At 41.2% G+C, this 20,669-nt stretch overlaps 1 protein-coding gene across 3 annotated transcripts in view; it reads right to left on the bottom strand.

Annotated features, from left to right (window-relative positions):
* LOC146871765 (guanine nucleotide-binding protein G(t) subunit alpha-2) overlaps positions 1-20,669 on the bottom strand; it is a 253,477-nt gene that overhangs the window by 80,324 nt on the left and 152,484 nt on the right. For 2 of the 3 annotated variants that reach the window (XM_085651288.1, XM_085651286.1), the window contains exons 7-8: positions 17,399-17,552; positions 3,630-5,329 (exon numbers count right to left, since the gene is read on the bottom strand). In XM_085651288.1, coding sequence (XP_085507414.1) covers positions 5,139-5,329; positions 17,399-17,552 — 345 coding nt within the window. In that variant the 3' untranslated portion in view covers positions 3,630-5,138. Of the gene's footprint in view, positions 1-3,629; positions 5,330-17,398; positions 17,553-20,669 lie in introns of those variants that run through there. The other variant, XM_085651289.1, reaches the window with a different exon arrangement.

Below are 20,669 nucleotides of genomic sequence, written 5' to 3'. Positions count from 1 at the left end.
ACAGTGTTCAGACTAAGGTCGCGGTGCACGTCTAGGGATGTGAAAAACAGACCGTTCTCATGTGAAGAAAACGCAAGCAAGCAGTTTCACTTATAATAACAGCTACCTGTAGTGTCTTGTGCAAAAGCAGCAAAGTGGCAAGATGGCGTTAACATCTAAAACGCTTATGCTAACAGCAATGTGTGCAGGCAAAGCCCTGTCTTCACTACACTTGCTATATTAGAAAGAAGGATGGGGGTCTCAGGAACAATGTTAAAATCCTTCTCATCTTTTCTCCACAACTGATCACAAAGAATCAAGTTAATCGGGTCCTGTCGAATCTGACCCCAGTTATTATAAGGGGTTCCTCAAGGTCTCACCGTTTCCCAACTCTATTTACTGTGAACGTAGAGCTGCTGCCTGAAATCCATAAACAGCTCATGTCACATGTACACAGATGTTACTCAAATCTTCATATAAATATCTTCTCCAGAAAATGACAAAATACTCACCGATACCTTGATGAAGAGCCAACACTGGCTGGCATGAAACCATATCAAAATAAACACACAACAGAATTTCTGTTAATCTCTTCCTCCAGCCGCACAATGGACCAAACACCTTAATGCGCTAAACTGCATCCCTCTTTGATAGACTACACATTTCCTATGTATCATCTTAGATAAAAACGTGGACATGTAGGCCCATATTAGCACCACAACTACAGGTGCTCTCTTCCAAATGAACACCCTAAGAAAGACAAAGCTTTTCTTTCCCCCAACATACTTCAAGATTGCAGTTGAAGCTCTAGTAATCTCTGGGCTGGAATATGGGAGTACAACCCTCACAGGGATAGATGAAACCAAGACTACACCACTTAGGGCTTTATTAAATACGGCAGCTAGACTCCTCGCAGGATCTAGAAATCGGACCACATCACTCCCTCTCTTTAATGTTTAAACTGGCTACATTTTGAGGCGCAGATTCAGGTAAAAATAGCCTCTATGACACACAAAGCCCTAGATACCCCAGTTTACCTTGCTCAGAAACTCGAGCACACGGGGGACAGCAGAAATTCACAAAGCTCTTGTTCTCTGTTACTGAAACCCTGAAATTCAAAAAGAAGAAAATCTACAACCGCTCGTTCACTTGAGTGGCACCACAAAGTTATGTTTGTCTACTTGAATGCTTGTACAACGCTCTGATACCCTAGGGTCATGTTTGCATTTTATAAAACTCTAAATAACAAAATCTACAGAAAGAGTGGCACAGCTTTCCAATGCCGTTTCAAAGGCTTTGGGCACCTGGCAAGGTGTGATCCCATTTAGAAGACAAAGATTGGCACAACAGGTTTGTAGGTTAGACAGATATCTAGCGGATGACATAAGCAGACTAGTAGAGGTAAGTTCTGAATGAGACTTGCATCCCATTCTAAGGTTAGCTTTTCCATGTCTGGGCACCCAACACATAGGATGTATGCAGCAATTGGAAATTAAGTTGCACAAACCAAATCTTCAGATAACCACATCACCAATCCTGTGGCAAAGCACTGATATGTATCATGCAGATATGGTTCTCCCATTTAATGAAGATGCCTGCCACAAAGCTTGAAGGGCTCTCATCTGAAGCGAGATACGAAGCGAGATACGTGATCAGTCAGTAGTACTTCTTAGTTCCTTTGCACCTTACTCAAATTGCTGATTCTTTAAATGAAAACCCCGGTTACGAGACCAAGCTATCTTTTAATTCTTTCCTTGGTTTTCCAGTTCACTGTCTCTGTGAAAGCATCTTTCATCAATTATAAGCGAGTGGATTCACCTGCAGCTCACTTAGAGACCCATGTGTGAAATCTGCCTGGACCTTTAGGGTGTTCAATTGTAGCTACAGCATATGCTGAAAAGACACCTAGATATTCAGAACTCTTCTCAGAACTGGTTGATTTGTGTGTTTGGTAGAGTCCAACCCAAGCCTAGTGGTCAGCCTCTTGCCTCTGCTCAGGCAGGTTCCAAGTGTATGTGGCAGAGATCAGAAAAATACTGCTTCACTCATTCTGGGCTGGCACTGACGAACCAGCGTCCCCCTATCTGTCAGATTATAAAACATCCAACTGCTAGAGGCCAGGGTGCTTGACTTCCACAAAACTTAAAACCTGTGAGTGTGTGGCGAGTTGCTTTGGTGCATTAGAGCATCAACCAGCTCATTGCATACCGACTGGATACCTGCTAAATGATATGGGGTTCGGCTAATGCCGTAAAGGTATTCAACAATCCAGCTCAATGTCAAGCACAACTTGAATCAGCAAACGAGAAAGCAGCTTGGTTATTGACAACTGCAATACCTAGGCCAGTCACGTGGTGTATATGTATCGCCCGCCTCAAATGGTCAGCTGCCACTTGACCCCAAATAGAACATTCATAGATAGGTGAGAGGCAATAGATACTACCAACAGGTAACCCAATGCAAACCGTTTGGTAAACAATCAATAGTTGTTTGTTGAAGTCTTTGTGTGTCTTTATTTCAAGTACGCTTGATGTACATCTTTAGAAACAGCCAACACGTTTCGCCCAAACATGGGCTTCTTTAGGGCAATGTGTAATGTCGTTTATGTTTCGCCAAGAAGAAAGACTGATAAAGCATGGTCTGCTTGTGGCGTCCGTTTAATGACGTATATAGTACGTAATGAGGCTTGAGTAAAATCACAGTGTAGCGTGTTCTTCCTCCGTGTGCGGCTGACGTGCAAAGCTCAGCGAGTCGTTCAGTGATCACTGTCTTTCTTCTTGGCGAAACATAAATGACATTAACCCATTGCCCTGAAGAAGCCCATGTTTGGGCGAAATGCGTTGGCTGTTTCTAAAGATGCCCATCAAGCGTACTTGAAATAAAGACACACAAGGACTTCAACAAACGACTATTGGTTGTTTACCAAGCTGTTTGCATTGTGTTACCTGTTATTAGTATCTGTTGCTTCTCACCTATCTTCTATCAAGCACAACTTGTCTATTTCTGCAAGTGTAGTAGGTACTGACCCTGGGTTTAAGTGTTTCTTCTAATGCCTATTGAACTGTGCTTAATTCTTTGCAGCCCTCTTGTAGGAGTGTTGATGACCTTGAATTGTTGTGGCCCTTCTTCAATGTTTACTTTAACTCTGCAGTTGGTAATCTCACTCATTTATTCTCAAGTGATTGAAAATAGGCAGTAAGTGTTGCAAACGCCCAGTACTCTTTTTTCCATGTGGTTTTAACAGGGTGTGCCTGTAGGTGCATGAAATATTCTGAGCCCAGGGCCGAAACACTTCAAGCTCTGGAATCACAGATAAATACTTGGTCTCTAAATTAAAGCTTCCAGGTACAATGCACATGGATGTTTCTAACTTAACATTAGACCCAGCAAACTGATGGCATGTCCAGTCACACATTAAAAGGGGCCCAGTTTGAGAATGTACTACAATGCCATTGAAATGGTAGTTAGCACTACACGTTTGTGTATAATAACAAGCTTAGCTCTGGCCCGCCATGGAATCCTTTCACCCTACCTTGGGTACCTGGGTATTTACCAACCTGCAAAGGTGGAGTAAAATGAGAGCGGTTATGACATTCTTACTTATCATGGCGGCTTTCACTCATGAGGTAAACAAAAGAAACACACCTTCGTAGGTGAGGAAGTAGAAGAATTTTATTTAACAGATATTTAAGGTACAGACACGTGACTAAGGGATTACGGTGCACCTCTAATATCTAGCACTGAAGCTCAATAGTTACAAAGAGAACTGTAAGACTGAAGAACACTGCTGATCCCCCTGTACTCGTGCATCATTCTCGATCTTGTGGTGAATGTGGCTGCCCTGGGTGTGCAGCCTTATATGAAGAACCCTCCTTGAATCTGCTCACAATTTACGATCCATTTTCTATCCTTCCATTGCGCCACCTGATCCAGTTTCGCATGTTGCAGGAGTTAAATTTTTCATATCTTGGTACTGTGCAGCAATTAAGAGAAACTTAGTCCTTGCAGAGAGATGGCAGATGTGGCAGAGTTGTCCATGCATGGTGGTGCTTTCATGTGGCTTCTAGCTGTTCAAGTCGAGTGTAGCAGCAATTGCTGTTCACCATCTGGCTGATCGTTGCCATGTTATGGCTAATCTTCAGAAACACTGAAGCTGTAGGGACTACAACAGAGGCTCTAGTGAGCGCTGTGCAACTATCATATTAATCAACGATTGTAGATGGAAGAGGAAGGCAAAAGGGCCCTGGACCTTGGTACAGATACCCAATGGGGGCCTATAAACCAAGGTTTAAGTACCTAACTCTCGCTTCAAAGGGAGTTTGACGAACACATTCTGATAAATTAAAAGTTGCCTTTGTTTATTCAAACATCTTTCCCACCTCTCCGGGGCGGTGAGTGGTGGGGGCAGGGGGGAGTCGGAGCTATAAGTATCATGGAATATGCATATTTTCCTTTCCCTCACAATTACGATGTTAGCGCTATTGCTGAAGGTTTTGTCTCTTTTTGTGAGAACAAAATTGGCCAGACATTCAGCTAATTTTGAAGCCCGTTTAGATAAAATATACTAAGCTACTTGGTCGATCCCAAAACCAGTAACATATTTGCTCAGGGATCTTCGGTGTTCTAAACAGATATAAAGGAATGAAGCAAACTGGCAAGCAGTTCATGTAAAAGGCTTCATATCTGTCTTGCTTTAACACCCTTTAAGAAGGAGGTACCTATAAGTTGTGCAAGTGCAATAGTTAATAACATCCTCGTTTCTGTTACTTCTGTATCCACTGTTTGCCTGTGCGTTTATTGCTTCAAGTTCAGTTGAAGACTGGAGTTTTGCTGCGTCAAGTTCTTGTCTACTAGTGCTCAAGTTGCAGTGTAAAGGATGAGGTGAGTCCATGCTTCTTTTGTAGTCTACAGTAGATGTGATGCAGGTTTTTGACATTGTGCGTCTGGTCCACTGGGAATCTGTGAAAGAGATGCACTTATCTTGGAAACTAGATGCTTTGAAGAATTGCTGCCTAATGCTGTAGTCAGCTCTTTCTTCGCCTGCCTACATTCAGAGAAGAGAGGGATTAATGGCTATGAATTGCTAACCGTTGGCCACTAAAATTCCTCTTCTGAAACTGGTACGGTCAGGGGGACTACCTGCTTAAGCAACAGTGCTTTTAGAAGAGACCGCAATCCTTCAGGGTTTCCTTGATGACGATGTCTGTGACTGCATCAAAGACAAACTTCACGTTCTGTGTGTCTGTGGCACAGGTTAAGTGGCCATATATTTCCTTGATATCTTTGCGCATATTTAGATCAAGGAACTGTAGCTTGATGTAATTTGCAGCATCTTCATATGTGTTGGGTCCTGGGAGCAGGAAAATAAATCAGTTAGAAACAAGGAAGCATGTCTGAGAATATTGGAATTAAGTGTTTCTGAATTAGTAGCCCCATCAATTAATGACATCTAAATCACCTTACTATTATCTTCCATTATATCATTGAATTAGAATAATATTTAAAGAAAAGCTAAGGACAGTGCCTTGCAGAATAGAAACGCACTGGATAGCATGGAATTATGGATCTTGAGCCTGTGCTTAAGAAGGCCCAGGTCTTTTCCAGAACCCTTTCCCTTTCCAGCCCTGGACTATGCCTCAATTACTGATTTAGTGAAGTGAATGTTGCATTTATCCAGGCTGGAAGAAATCTATGTTCTTGGTAGAAACATCAAAGCATTTGTCACTTTTTATATATGATGTTTTTATGTATTGAGTGTAGTTTTCCTGCATGCCAACATTTTCAGACACCATTTGACCCTTTCCCCCACCTAATAAATCTCTAAAATGTAGCTGAATGTTAATTGTAGTTATTATTCCCAAAGCAAGTATCATTAACCTTTTATAATTTGGGGCGGATGGATGATCAGATTACTTGCTGAGCCAGCTGCCATCAGATGCATCATCACTAACTTCAGCTGTAATTTTGTTGCCAGCATCAAGTGCGTCAGTCCGACTACACGAGCTCGTTAGATACTTGTTACTTCTCAATGTATGGACTATGTGGTACAATCTAGTGTTTCTCCTACAGTTTTATTGATTATACTGACAAACAAATAAGAAAAAGCTGAATCAGTGAGTTACTCCAGATCATATGTTTACACATTCTTTGTCTCGGTCACTCTTTCTGTAGCCTGGATCTCGAGGCTCTGAAGTTCTGTGGCAGATCAGACTGCACTAAGCACATGGTCTTAAAATCTAAGCACCGTGATCTGGCTCTATATTTAGTTTTTGTTATATGCTGTGCTAAATCTTAATCTGGCGTGTGGTCGCAGGTTTTTTTTTTGCCAGCTGACACTGTATTTCACCTTGGATGTATGAAGGGCTCATCGCATGTGTGTCTGACAGGTACAATGAACGAAAAGGATGTGTGGTTTGTGTATTAATGGTAAAAGAATTTCCTGAAACCTATGAACCAAAGAGATGAAGTCTATGCTAGTTAGTCTGATACCGCACATTGGCACTGGCATGAAGTTATATTTAGATTATTTGTACGGTGTTAACCTAGATCAGAATCAACAGATGCAGAACTATGCGTAAGAACCTGGGGAATATGATCACGATCATGTCAAGTGAGGCAATTAAGAGGTAATAAAGTGTGGAAGTAAACTCCTTGAAGAGATCTGTCTTGTTTTTTTCCTCCTCATTTAGAGTAGATTATGAGCAACAGGTATTTCATCATCCCGATAAACAATCGTCCTGCTCTTAGCACAGTTGAAAAGAGCTCCCCTCTCTGATGTGTTCCAGTATTCCACCTTCAGAAGGTCTTTGTTTAAAAACTATGACGATCCGCAACTCATCTATGGTCCTCTCCAAAAACAAAAGGCCTATTAAGTATCCCCTGGAGGGAGTGACTCAATATTCTGTCCCTGCCAACACCGAGAAGAAAGTATTTATTGGACAACACACATACTCCGTGTTAGGGTAATACCCTGGGCAAACTTAGGTTGCAGGATAGAAACCAACAGTACATAGTGAAGTGGATGAAATCTCAAATATTTCCCATTGAGGAGAAAGGGATTGGTTGGTGCCCATAACTTATTGATGATGACATTACCAAGTGAGATTATATGACAAAATATTGGGGAAGAGATATTTAAATTGTCCTGAAGAAGTTGGTTGTTATTTGTAGTGTCCCCCGAAACGCGTCACCGAGTTTTAATGGCACGTTCTGCAATGCACTGAGGATCTGTATTTGTTATCCACTGATTTTATGGAGACCTAGTGACATAAAAGATAGATGTGTTGGTTTTTGAAGACTAATTGTATTGTCTCAGATGATCTAACTCATATATAAATGTATATATATATATATATATATATGTGTGTTATATTTTTAATTGTGAATTATGCATATGAGATTTTAAATGTGAAAAAATTGTAATGCTTACACAAAAAAATTAAAGCCATATATGTTTTTCTAAATCTTCAGTGGTATGTGGTTGTGTTGGATCAGGTGTTTGCACAGTCTAAGTACTGATGTGAGTAGTGTACCTAGGGGAATTGAATACTTTTTGGACAATAGAATGAGTGCCATTTGGAGAAAATGGATATAAATATTACACAATATTATGTTTTGCTCCTTGAAAGCGGGAGGGCTGAGACTTATATTAAATCTCCATTTCACAAACAGGTCTTTTAAAAAAACAACAATTCAGAATTACTTCTCTAGACCACCCAAACTGGATGGGTTCATGAGACCTTTAACAGGAGTACTTTTGTTTGCTGAATGCACAGTAGGCTTGGTTCTTGTAGGAAGAGATGCAGTAAAGCTTTGGTCTTGGGCTATGAGCAAGAACATTTGCTTAACACGATCAACATTGAGGAGAGTGCAGTACAATGGAAGCTGCTCTGAGTAGGCATGTTGCTGCTGATCACAGTGGGCAAGGGATTGAATATATTCAATGACCTATTGAAGGTGGCTTGAAATTGATTACCTTGAGACAAGTGTCAAAGATACTTGTGCGCTATAAGTGTACTCTAGACTGCACCATATCTATCCACCAGTATCAGTGATTTCTACGGAAGATCAGAGCAGAGAATGCAGATGTAATTTTTTAATATTGCCAGGATGGGGCAATAAAAATTTGGCATTCCTGTCTATTGGCACTCGGTGTGCACCCTCTGTGGCAGTTACAAATCAGGGAGAATCTTCTCTCGCCGAAAGGAGGGTGCAGGTGGTTCTTCTTCTTGAAAACTTTCAAAAATACTTCATGCTTGTGGAACTATGTGGCAATTATATGTCCATGTAAAGTCCTATGTTCATCTTTTGCAAATGAAAACAAGCTGTTCTTTACTATAAAAGATGAAGGTGTCGTACTTTGGTATTTGGGACCACGTAGAAGACAGGGCCCTACCCCTGTTTATTCATGTCTTAGCAAACCGCGATTGGTCAATGCGGTATTTACAAGCGCTTTGCATAACGTCCCATTGCCAAATGCACTATGTATACGTTATTATACATTGACTCCGTGGGTTCCATCTTGGAGCGGTGGCCATCTTGTCATTGCCCTCACATAGACAAACACATTATAAGCAAGTACGGGCCTTTAGAATACATGTACTTTCTGCTTGACTTCTCCATGACCTGGGCAGCTGGTCTCCGCTGCCCCAGGTCAGTCCGGTCTCACGAGCTCCCCTTCCTCCGGCCACCTGTGATTAGCATCAGGGCTTGACACACCATAAAGTCCTTTCATCGCACACAAGCCTCCGGCTAATCACTTTCGCACCTGCTTGTTCCTGCTTTATGGCCTGTTTCTCAAAACAGGAGATGCTCATGTTTATTGGGGTCAGATGTGGGATCTGAGCCTTGCTGGGTAAATAATTGCGGGCTGGCTGAACTGAAATGTGAGATTGCAATCATGACTCTGCTTGTTCTTTGAAGTAAAATATGTGAAAGACCAACTGCAAGAGAAGGGCGGTGTTGCCCAGATTCTGTATAAAAAAGGAAACTGGTTTCTGTTCTGGAGACTGCCTCATTCAGTTGCTAAGGCTTCTGTGCGACGTAGTCCCACTCATTTGAGTTTAATAAAGATGTCTTTTCATATTTCAGCTTCTGTTGCCAAGTTCTTTGTGATATTATCAAGATATGCAGAATTTTATAATACCACATCAGGAAGTACTTGAAGTCATAGGGTGTTACCCCTAGCACCTCTGGAGTCTCAAAAATTGGAGTACTTCAGTTTGGCGCCCGACAGCGCGGCATCAATACAAGTGACTATCTGGAGCAGCGATCTTGTCAGAGGACAGAAATCTACTGGGAAGAACAGGACAGAAATCCACTAAGCAGGTACTACTCTGAGCACCGAGGTTCTGGGGGATTCTTTGTCTCTGCAGCCCAGTATATCTCTGATCTTTCTGACTTTGACTCTCCAAAAGATGTCACTCCCGATTAGAACCCTTTTTGGCGTGAGTATTATAAAAGACGTTTGGTTATGTAGAACTTGACAATTAGAATTTGGATAACCTTTTGATTATTAAGAATAAGAATTAAGTATAAGTGGGTCGCTCCCAGTCCTTTGGTTCTTTGGGTCTTTAATTTGGTTATCGCAATTACCAAAGCCGAGGGGTTGGTTTCTTGGTTTCTGATTTGGTCATTGCAATTACCAAAACCGAGGGTCTCGCATATTTGCGAGTTTATTGGTAGAGATAAACCCTTGAAGTTTGAAGCTAGATTAGTGAGCTATAAGATGCCTGATCTTAGCAAATTTGGAAATGTAGCTTTTGGTTTGTATAGGTTTGGATATGCGAATTGCAATTTGTGTAGGCAGGTAATGAGGAGATATTTCTCCATTTGGTTTGGATTATAATACTTGCGTTTTCCGCAGTATTTTTGGCATGCCTGTTTGTAAGCTCACATGGAAAAATGTGTTGCTTTTTGTTTTGAAAGGTACCATAGTGTGGGAAATATCTAAATAGGTTAGATTTAAAAACATATTTCTTCCTTGGTGATTTTGTATCCCCAGGGAATTAAAATATGACATAATACAAAACAAGGATCCTTCGTTCTGCGCAGTTTCACGAATGAAGATATGCACAACGATTTTGTGTGGTGTTCTGCTAGGCAGAGCTAGTGAATTGAGCGCATTCACTACTTCTTGGACATGCATCTGTCTGTGGGGCTGTTCATGCAGCCTTTTGGAACACTATTGAAAAGCGTTGCTTGTAAATATGACCTACAACCAGTATTTGCAAATGGTTTGTTTCAAGTATAGTCTGTGAGCTGTTCTTTCTTTCTGTCATGCGTATTGATTTGTAAGTCAACTGTGTGTTTAAATGTCTGTGGTTTTTTTATCATTAGTGCAACTTCTGTAAGTAAATTGCGACGGCGCTATTTATGAAAAATGGCTAAAGCGCGCTGTGTTGTCTGTTTACCCCCTTTCTGTTTATGTCTGAAATGAGCTCAATATGTGTTTGTGGGTCTTCTGATGTTTCCAGTCTGTTAAGTAGTTTGCTGGTTAATTAATATCAAGTAGAAACTTAAAACAAAAATCCAGAAATAAACAATGTGATGTGCTACAATAGCTATGTGTTGCTCTTTAATTTATAGAATGAGCAATTGTGCACATATACAAAACTGCCGTTAAATGCTTAAAGGATAAAATTAGAAACACATTCGATAGATATAAATCAGGCCCCAAAAACGAAATTATCTATTTTTGCAAAAGTAAATAAATTTACAGCATTTTCCTTAGATGCATTATATTAGATGTTCACAGGCAAACTTTTCAGCTGCAGTATATTTGATAGAAATGTTCATTCAGCCAGCACCTTCCCAGTTGAACACGGGTGAAATTTGGCAGAACCGTCTTTTTAAATGAAAGTGGCGCAAAAATGTGACGCGTTTCAAATTGGGCTTATGCGCTTAGGCTTGTAAGTTAAATGTGTCCAAAATGATAGGCAAGGGATGCAGCTTGTTTTTTATACATGGAATTATCACAAAAACGAATAATTGGGATTTTTTAAAAGAAAATTATTAATCATGGGAAAAATTATTTTAAAAAATAAGTGCTTTTCAAAATCGTTTTTTGATATTTATAAAGCTTAATACTCATACTATGACCTCCTAGCATTAAAATTTGATTTAAGTTGTGTTGCATCACTAAAATGACAAGCATTCGCGCGTACAATTTTCCCTTGGCGCAGGCGCAAACAAGCTCATTTTTATACAAATGACAAGCATTCGCGCGTACAATTTTCCCTTGGCGCAGGCGCAAACAAGCTCATTTTTATACAGTATAAGTTATTATTTCCAATGCCTGACTCATGGGTTATGTAATAGACATTCTGGTAATGCATATTATGCTAGAAAATTGTAGGATATTCATTTTTTAATGCTTAAAATATCAAAGTCGAATTTGGGTAAAAAGGACTGTTTCAATTGCATTTTCTTTCATTCAGAGTACTGTTTAAAGTGTTCCAGGCTTCAGTAAATGCATACGTCTAGGTTTTGATATATATTTACAGGTTGTGCCTTCTTATGATTCAATGAGTCAATGTGCCAGTACAAAGGCTTGTTTTAATATCAGGGTTGAAGGTTCTAACTTTAGCTGTGTCTGTCACGATATTACTGAACACGCTATGAAAAACAAGACCTTTTTAAAAAACTTGGGGAAATTAAATAAAATATGGTGTCGCAACCCGCAACTATTTGATGTTAATAAAAAACGGCCTTAATGGAGTTAGCACCCACATAGAGAAAGAGAAATGGAGAATTGTTTTTTGATGAAGGAAATAGTGGATGTTTGTGAGCAGGTACGTGATGAAGTCAGTAATGATAGAGGGGAGGAGAAATGTAGAATTACGGTTATAGGAACTAGGTAATACGTAGGAAGGAGAAGAACAATTGGGAAAATACAATGCCGTGGAGGGAAGAGAGATGATGAAGGGGAGTAATAAAGACATGAAGAGTAGCATGAGGAAGGTTGTATTGACGAAGGGAATAAAGAGGAATATGGTACCGGTTTGAGTAAGTAGGAGGGGAAAGATGAGATTGCAGGTTCTAGCAGTAGGGGTGAAAATATTGTAATTACCTGGCGGGAGGCACTGAGTTTCATATGCTAATATGAAAGCGACAAACAGAGCTTGAATAAAGACAAATGACTAAATGATGAAGAAAATATCAAAACTCATTGCAAATGCAATTCACAGTGCCAGTGGACTGGGGCAGAAAGCGGTTCCAATTGCTGGAGTTCAGTCTAACTTTAGCTGGGCCTACTGAGACGTTCATTCATTTAAGGTTGATGAAATGTATACCATTGCATAGGATCGCAACAAGCATTTATTCTAAAAACTGGTATGTGTGTTATTAAGTTTTGTGAATTATTCACAGTACATGTAGTTTAACAATCTGGGAATAGGGATAATTTTTTAGCACCTAAAAAGGAGAAATTATTTTTCAACATAGAGCGAATTATTGCAAATTAGGAGGAATTAGGAAGGCCTTCTGGCTTTGACGAATTCAGAGTGTCAGAAGCTGGGGGTTGGGAGCTGCAGAGGCTGGCTCGGTCAGGCTGCTGAGATGCTATCTTTAGTGTAAACAATGAGTAGGCTGCCACGTTGACTTTTATGACCTTTTAAATTAGGGCCTTGCCTCTGTGGAATGCAGAATGACCTTGCTACACGGGCCTCTAAAGGTGGGGTTTCTGGTTTCTCCATAGCATCACTAAAACTAAAGAACTTAATTCCAAAGGGAAAATATCGCCAAGGGGTTTTCTTTGAAAGTCCAAACATCATGTTAAGTGCTTTGCTGATACATTGGTGCTCTAAAAAAGAAAATAGAATGATGCCTGCTATAGTTGCTCTTATTTAACAGAAAACAAAGTGTTGCATTAAGTCTTAGATAGAAAACAAGATGCAGCCTTTTTCTAAAATTTCTTTAAGGCTACATGCCTACGTGAGAATGCATTGCCAATTAAGACTTCTTTTTCACAGTGGAAATTGTAGGTGCCAAATTACTATGGAGTGTCAGTGTAACAATTTTTTATTTCTAGAAATGTAAAACTTAAGTGGCTGGATGTTGAAAGGACTGACAAGAGGGTAACAGTTAAGTAATGCAATTTATTTTTGTGTATTTGGTTCCATCATGAATTGTTCTTGCTGGTCCTGTATGTTAGATGAGAAACAGAAAAGTTATATTTGACAGCAGATTTCCATTCCCTGGTGATCTACTGTCAAAAAGGAGGGTAAGTATTTTAAACCTGACAAATTAAACGGGCCCAAATATTGGGTTTTGGGCTGCAGTTTTACAGTGCATAAAATACATGACATGGTGTTGTGTGTCACCGTTTTTTTACATATGCTATTGTTTTGTCTATGCTTTTTGTGCTTGATATACAGCAAGTATATCTGATGGCTTGATGTTTTGTGCGTTTTTATTATTTTTTTGCATGTTTTCGTTGTTTTTGTTGCTGCTTTTTATACTATTACAAGTTTACCTATATTGCATGGGGATGGTCATGACGATGCCCATCGCTACGCAACAGTTGGTTGAACTTGTTCTGGTTACTAAATTCCACAGCTAATGATATTTCATGCTGTGAACATGAGAGGCAACACTTCACCAGTGCATGTCTAAATTGGCTATAATGGTATTACAGAAAACTAAAAGAGATCTACAGGATCAAAGTGTGTCACCTGTCACGTTATACTGCCCTTCCCTTAAAGGAACAGGCAGCCCTACATTTATGTATCCTTGATTGGACCTAAGGATGAAATTATAGATCTGTGACTCAAGGTGGCCTAATTTCTATATTACATTAGGTAATGGTGTCCTGTCTCCTAAGTAGCATATGGCCTTTGCTTCTTAAAAGGAAACTAGGTTTTCATTTTTCCCTGCAGAAGGAACTGGAACATTACCTAAGATTACCGTATATGGTGTAGTCGCCAGCGGTAGAGTTAAAACGTATGTGACTTTGGCCTTTTGTGTATCACCCATACTCTTGGTGATGTCACATGCCTGACTACTAAATTCTTGTCCTTCCTATAGATTTTTATTTTTTATTGCTTTTGTTTCTTCCCTGCCCAATGTCGCATTATGCTTAGTGATTGGGGATTTTAGTTGTGTCCTAGTTCCAATTCCCTTTTCCGTATTCCTTTCACCAGTCAGCCCATTTATTATTGTAGGTGTATTGTTCAGGTACATACTTCCAGACTGCAGTGATGCACCAGGAACCCCCATATTATGTACAATTCCCTTTTGCATGACCAGACTGGTTTCCAAGAATTTTCCTTAGGCCTGCTGCAATGTTTTCCAGCCTGACTGTCAGGGTAGCGATAGCCTGGCTAACTGACTCAATATTATAGTAAGACAAGTTTTCCATACCAATAGGGGATATCTTGCGTTTACCCTTTTGAACACGACAAATTTTCAATGTCTATTTTTAATGTGGTTTTTACCCTTCTTGTTCCTGCTGCTTTAATTTTTGGTGGGATCAGATGTGTTCTAATCATGCAAATATCAGGACCCTCTAGTTCTTGTCTTTTGTTTTCATATCTGACTATTAGCCTGTGTATTGCCTAGTGCACCTGATATGAAAGGTTTCTACATGCCTATGATAATCTGTACCATGTGATTTCTCTATTGAAATGTCCTAGATAAGGAATTTAGAAACACTTATATGTAATCATTCAGGAAAAAAATGTGTTTTTGCCCTATTAGACAATGCCACCATATGTGAAGACATCCATTTTAGATAGAATTCTCGTGTAGTTATCTACCCTTAGATGATGAAGGCTCTCACACGGAAACCCAATTGAAAAACTTAGAGGCACTGTTTTGCCTACTGCCTTTTTTTATTTGTATTGCTTCCTAAGAAAGACAGTGTATTCTGGACCACAATTGTCCCATGGCATGTGGCCACTCATTTGAAAATCACAGGCCACATGTTTACAGTCCCCTTGTTATACAACGAACTGGTTAAAGCATCACGCTTGCTTCGTCAGAAGGCGTTCAACATCAGAAAGGAAGAAGGAGCTGGTTTTGCCAAGAACCAGAATTTCAGTACACAAGAGCGCCTGTCATGTGCTGGTAACCTCTGACAGTGTGCAGTCCCTTGAGCCCCTTGGCCTGAGTTTTTGGCCACACATACCCCCTCTTTTCCTTTGCTTCAATGGAAGTGCAGTGCACTGGCGGATCCAAGATTGACAGAAGGCACTACATTCCAGTGCCCATGAAAGAGCAGCCTGAGCGTCCTCTGACACCGAATGATGAGTGTTGGATCCTGAGAATGGTCCCGGGTCTGCACAAGATGATCTGTGCCCATGACCAATGAAGAGCATATTATTTGTAGTGTCTGCAGCAGAGGAAAGACACAGGTGCACTGCCTTGAAGCATTGAGACCGTGAGCTGTGAGTGTTTGCCAGGAGGGCACTCCAACTGAGCAGTACTTCCTTTTCTCATGAAAGGCTTGAATGAAGAGGCCCATGCAAAAGAAAACAACAGAAGAAGATTTGATGGACAATAGAAGCCTGCCAGAGAGGCTTTTTGAACGGACTCTGGGCATAGGTGGTTTCACGAGAGGTTTCCGTGTGATTGTATAGACTAGGTGTTAGAAGACTGTTTGTTTTGCTGGCATTGTCTAGTATAAGCAGAATAAAATCCATTTTCTGTGGAAAGGTGCCCCCTTTTCACCTCAGAGCATTGATGAGGGTCACCACTGTTTCACCTGAACATAAAAATTATTGTTTCATTTGTAATAGTGGTTACTACTTTCTCCCGTTGTCTCTATGTTTTCTAGTGTTTTTTAAACATGACGTTGTCATTTATGGGTGGGATTGTTTTTCTCTACCCAATTGACTTCTGCACCCGCTTCTCAACCTATGTCTTTTCCCACTACTGTTTCTTTGCACTCTTTTTCACCCTTTTCCTGAACATGAGCAGGTTAAAAGATCAGAATTCGTAAGCAATTCTTCTATACAGCTTCTGCATCGACACTAGTTAGTAGTAAACATCACTAATTGTTGGGGGTGTGATCTTATGTCACCTAGATAGAGGTATTCCTTATTTTGTCCTGCCATATGTGGCCTTTGTGCTACTACATGTGTCCCGTGAGAGTCGCTAAGTAATAGGATGATGCTACAGCAACATCTCCATGACTTCATGTCTGTAGACCTGGACTAAGATCAGTATGAGTATAGTCATTGCCTATGTAAGGGCAAAAGGAGGGTCTGTCGTACTTTGGTATTTGGGACCACGTAGAAGACAGGGCCCTACCCCTGTTTATTCATGTCTTAGCAAACCGCGATTGGTCAATGCGGTATTTACAAGCGCTTTGCATAACGTCCCATTGCCAAATGCACTATGTATACGTTATTATACATTGACTCCGTGGGTTCCATCTTGGAGCGGTGGCCATCTTGTCTTTGCCCTCACATAGACAAACACATTATAAGCAAGTACGGGCCTTTAGAATACATGTACTTTCTGCTTGACTTCTCCATGACCTGGGCAGCTGGTCTCCGCTGCCCCAGGTCAGTCCGGTCTCACGAGCTCCCCTTCCTCCGGCCACCTGTGATTAGCATCAGGGCTTGACACACCATAAAGTCCTTTCATCGCACACAAGCCTCCGGCTAATCACTTTCGCACCTGCTTGTTCCTGCTTTATGGCCTGTTTCTCAAAACAGGAGATGCTCATGTTTATTGGGGTCAGATGTGGGATCTGAGCCTTGCTGGGTAAATAATTGCGGGCTGGCTGAACTGAAATGTGAGATTGCAATCATGACTCTGCTTGTTCTTTGAAGTAAAATATGTGAAAGACCAACTGCAAGAGAAGGGCGGTGTTGCCCAGATTCTGTATAAAAAAGGAAACTGGTTTCTGTTCTGGAGACTGCCTCATTCAGTTGCTAAGGCTTCTGTGCGACGTAGTCTCACTCATTTGAGTTTAATAAAGATGTCTTTTCATATTTCAGCTTCTGTTGCCAAGTTCTTTGTGATATTATCAAGATATGCAGAATTTTATAATACCACATCAGGAAGTACTCGAAGTCATAGGGTGCTACCCCTAGCACCTCTGGAGTCTCAAAAATTGGAGTACTTCAAAGGCACCATGGCAAATTTAGCAGTGTATTGCCCCAGTATTTTTTCCCTACAAGTACACTACAATTTATTGACTAATGTGTAATCTTACTAATGTGTAATGTTTAGGCATTGATACTGTACTCCACAGGGGTATAGAACCAATGTAACGGTTAAAGAAAGATAAAAATGCCACAGAGGTGGACCAAGATCACATTCCTTTTCATTGACCTGAAGATACCTCCAGTCTGATTTATGGTTTCTCCTCTTCCCCCACTTATGAAGGTTTATGCTGCAATGTGCTCCCTCCTGTTGTACTCGGCATTGCCTGTATGTCCGATTTATGCCCCAATCCTCTCCTACTCACCGTCATAATCTGGGAAGCATATACTGAGATGAACCTTCTTGATCTTGACCTCGAAGAGATCTTTCTTATTGAGGAAGAGGACGATGGAGGTGGCAAGAAAGAACTTGTGGTTGCAAATGCTATTGAAGAGGTGGAGGGATTCATGCATGCGATTCTATGAAAAAAAGAGCACAGTGTTAAAGCCTGTTGCTTACCCAGAGTCCATGAAGGCTGGTCATTTTAGTGACCGACTCCCAATGACCCTGCACAGCCTGCTTTAATATGCATCTTAGAAATGGCCACTGCAATGTCAACATGAAGATTTCTAAACCATTCTATGCACCACCCTCCCTCCTGCTTTGCATCTGAACCAGTGATCTTACTTGTTTGTTCATTCGTCCGACATTATACTAGTTAAAACCCTGGAGGAGTATCTAAATTCACCCCTGGCCCTTATACGGTATAAAAGCCAGCAGTGAATTTAGATGCTCCTCCAGGGTTTTAACTAGTATAGACTATACAGCTTTCCTACTAAAGAAAATTTGTTGCATACATACCTTCATTTGCACGTCCTCTTCCTTGTACCGTTTTGGAACTCCAAAATTACAGTAAAAATCCACTTGTTTCACCCACTGGAAGTAAACGCGGCCTCTGCTTTCTTTTATAACTCAATAACAACGTAGTCTTTGGACTCTTTCTATACTCTCTTTTCACCTCCAGAAATCCTTTTTTAGGTCTCGCCTTGCTATCGCGTAAGCTATCGCAAAGCGAGACTATTGTAAGGGGCTCCCAAAAGTGCTCCGAAAAGCGGATTGCATGGCGAGCACGCGCACAATCACGCGCATCGTGCCGCCATGCAATCCGTTTGGCATCGCACTTCAAAGGGTCTGCTCCCCCGCCTGGAATGCGCGCCCCCGCCAAGCGCGCGCGCCATGCTCCGCCGGGCTTGTCTTGTATTACTTGCTTTAGCTTTAGGTATGCCGACCCCCTTAACCCTCTGAAACACTGCTTGCGTGCCTCACCACCTCACGAGATCGCTTCTTTTTTTTTGTTTGTTTAGGGCCGCCATACCAAGCACACAATTTGGGAAACAACAGATACGCTTGGTCACATAAACAAACCAAATCTGCAGTGACCAACATTCACTGTGTTGTGAAAACCACCCGCAGCTGGTAGCCCTGACAACAACCGTACACTAAGCTACACAAACGTACATACTTCTTTTGAATAAAATAAACAAAGTACTGGCTACTTTTAACAAGCACGATTTGCAGTGGGTGGAACTTTAAGCTGATTCACTGCGCAAGTGTGAATCCCAGTCACGATGTTACTACACATAACGCGATGTAGGCATTGTCTTCTGGACATCCCTGGTACAGAATCTGATCGCTTTTGGTGCCGGGCAGGTCAGTGTCACAAAAATTAGACCTCAACATGAAGCACTTACAGAAATAAAGGAAGCAGGTGCCCGAGTTGAAGCTCCACTTCTGAAACATATTAATCAGTCTAACTTTATGCGTTTGGTCAAGGCTAAGCAATTGTGTTTTCCCCACATTTCCACTGTGAAAAGGTTGTGGTAATCCTTGATGGAGATGTTTGTATCCTTGCTTTTCTCGGGCGCAAAACCTCATGTAGTGTATGTGACAAGGAGGCTCTTTCTCGTCATCTGTTACATTGAGCCAGGCAGCTGGGAGGAGAAATGAGCGCAGACATGTTCTGTTGTTTGTTTGTTTTTTCACACTTAGTTCACTGCCCGGCCTCACACACTCTCAGGGACCACGTGGTGCCTATTGACAACCTGATCCAGACGGGAGCTTTGTCTGCACTGGGCTGCCCTCACATAAATAGACGCAGCACTTTTTCAATCAGCGGTAAGTTAAACTTGTTTTTAAGTTTGGCAGGTCTGGTATTATGGAACTGTAGGCTCAAGCCTCAGTAAGGTATGCTGGGACATACAGGGAACGATCTCAGAGAGGCACCATCAAGATCGCTGTTATGGTTAGCTCTTTGTGCCACTGAGCATGCTCCAAAGGGGAAAAGACCTCACCAAGGTGGCTTCCCGGTTCACTCCGGAAAGAGTTATTTTTCAGAGCTACATCACTTTCCAAGTGATACTAATCAACCCTTCAAATGCTGCTGTACCTGCAGACTTCCTTTGTCTTGTTTTAATTTTTTAAGGGCAGAGGATTCACATTTCTTTGCGTGATATCAAGAGCTGCATTAGTGTTAGGGTGTGGCATCAAATAAAAGTGCTGCAGTATTACAAAACAGAGCGGAACTTCTACTGCCGACCCTCTTTGTGGCAAGGTATACAAGCATTGGCATAACCAATAGATCTCGCTTTTGGGACCTTATAAGTATTTAGTTATGCAGCACAATATCCTTGGTGCAACAACATCAACTGTTGCATGGCTAAACACTTATAAGGTCCCAAAGGCGAGACCTATTGGCTATGCCAATGCTTGTTTATGTTTGACATGTTATGTTTAATTTTGTTGGTCTATGGTATGTCGAGTGTTTAAGGTTGTCTAAGAAGCAGCTTCTCACTTTACACTGCGAAGGCCTGTCTGATCAGCTCAGAAAGGAGATGCCCTCAGCTTTTCAACTCCAGTTGGTTTCTGCGTCTCACTCAAATAAAGCAATTTGTAGAGTTGTTGGGCACAAAGTATTTTCACAAAAAAAGCTCTGGAGCTTCTTCGTCTAGCTTAAAGCAAACAATCGGGTGTTTTTCACAAAGTCAGATACTCTTTAGTGCAGAGAAAATACAGAAAAGTCCCATATGCAAAACCGTAGTGAACACAGTAGGTAACATGATAGTTTGCCCTCTGTGTAATTGGTTGCAGGAGAACCGTGGATGCCTGAGATCGTTGGAGCATGTGCTTGGTGTCATATTTCGAGAACAGCAGAGCACAAAGGCTTGGCACAGAATGGGATCTGAATGAAGGCCCAACAGAGGAAGGTTACAGGCACCAGACTCTACAAGCTGAATATTGCTCAGTTGAAACCTTGTGGCACTTGTATGGCCATGATCGGTGAGGGCGTGTTTCGTGGTCACTCTGGAAGGTTAAGTTTGTTCCGAGCGTGTGCTTGGGGAACGTTTCATTAGCCTGAAGTGAAAAGTATTTCCAGTGTTTATAGGCGTATTTATTATCAGTCGTAATTACGGGTCATGAGATTTTTAGCAGATGCATTGCTCAGCTCATGGGTGCTCGGTGACTGGGCCAGCATTTGTAGATTCCTGACAATAAATACGCCTATAAACACTGGAAGTACTTTTCACTTCAGGCTATTG

This window comes from Triturus cristatus, chromosome 1_1 (assembly GCF_964204655.1).
Source record: "Triturus cristatus chromosome 1_1, aTriCri1.1, whole genome shotgun sequence".
Taxonomy (NCBI): Eukaryota; Metazoa; Chordata; class Amphibia; order Caudata; family Salamandridae; genus Triturus; species Triturus cristatus.
The sequence above is the reverse complement of the archived record's forward strand: the minus strand, read 5'-3'. Positions and strand labels throughout refer to the sequence as shown.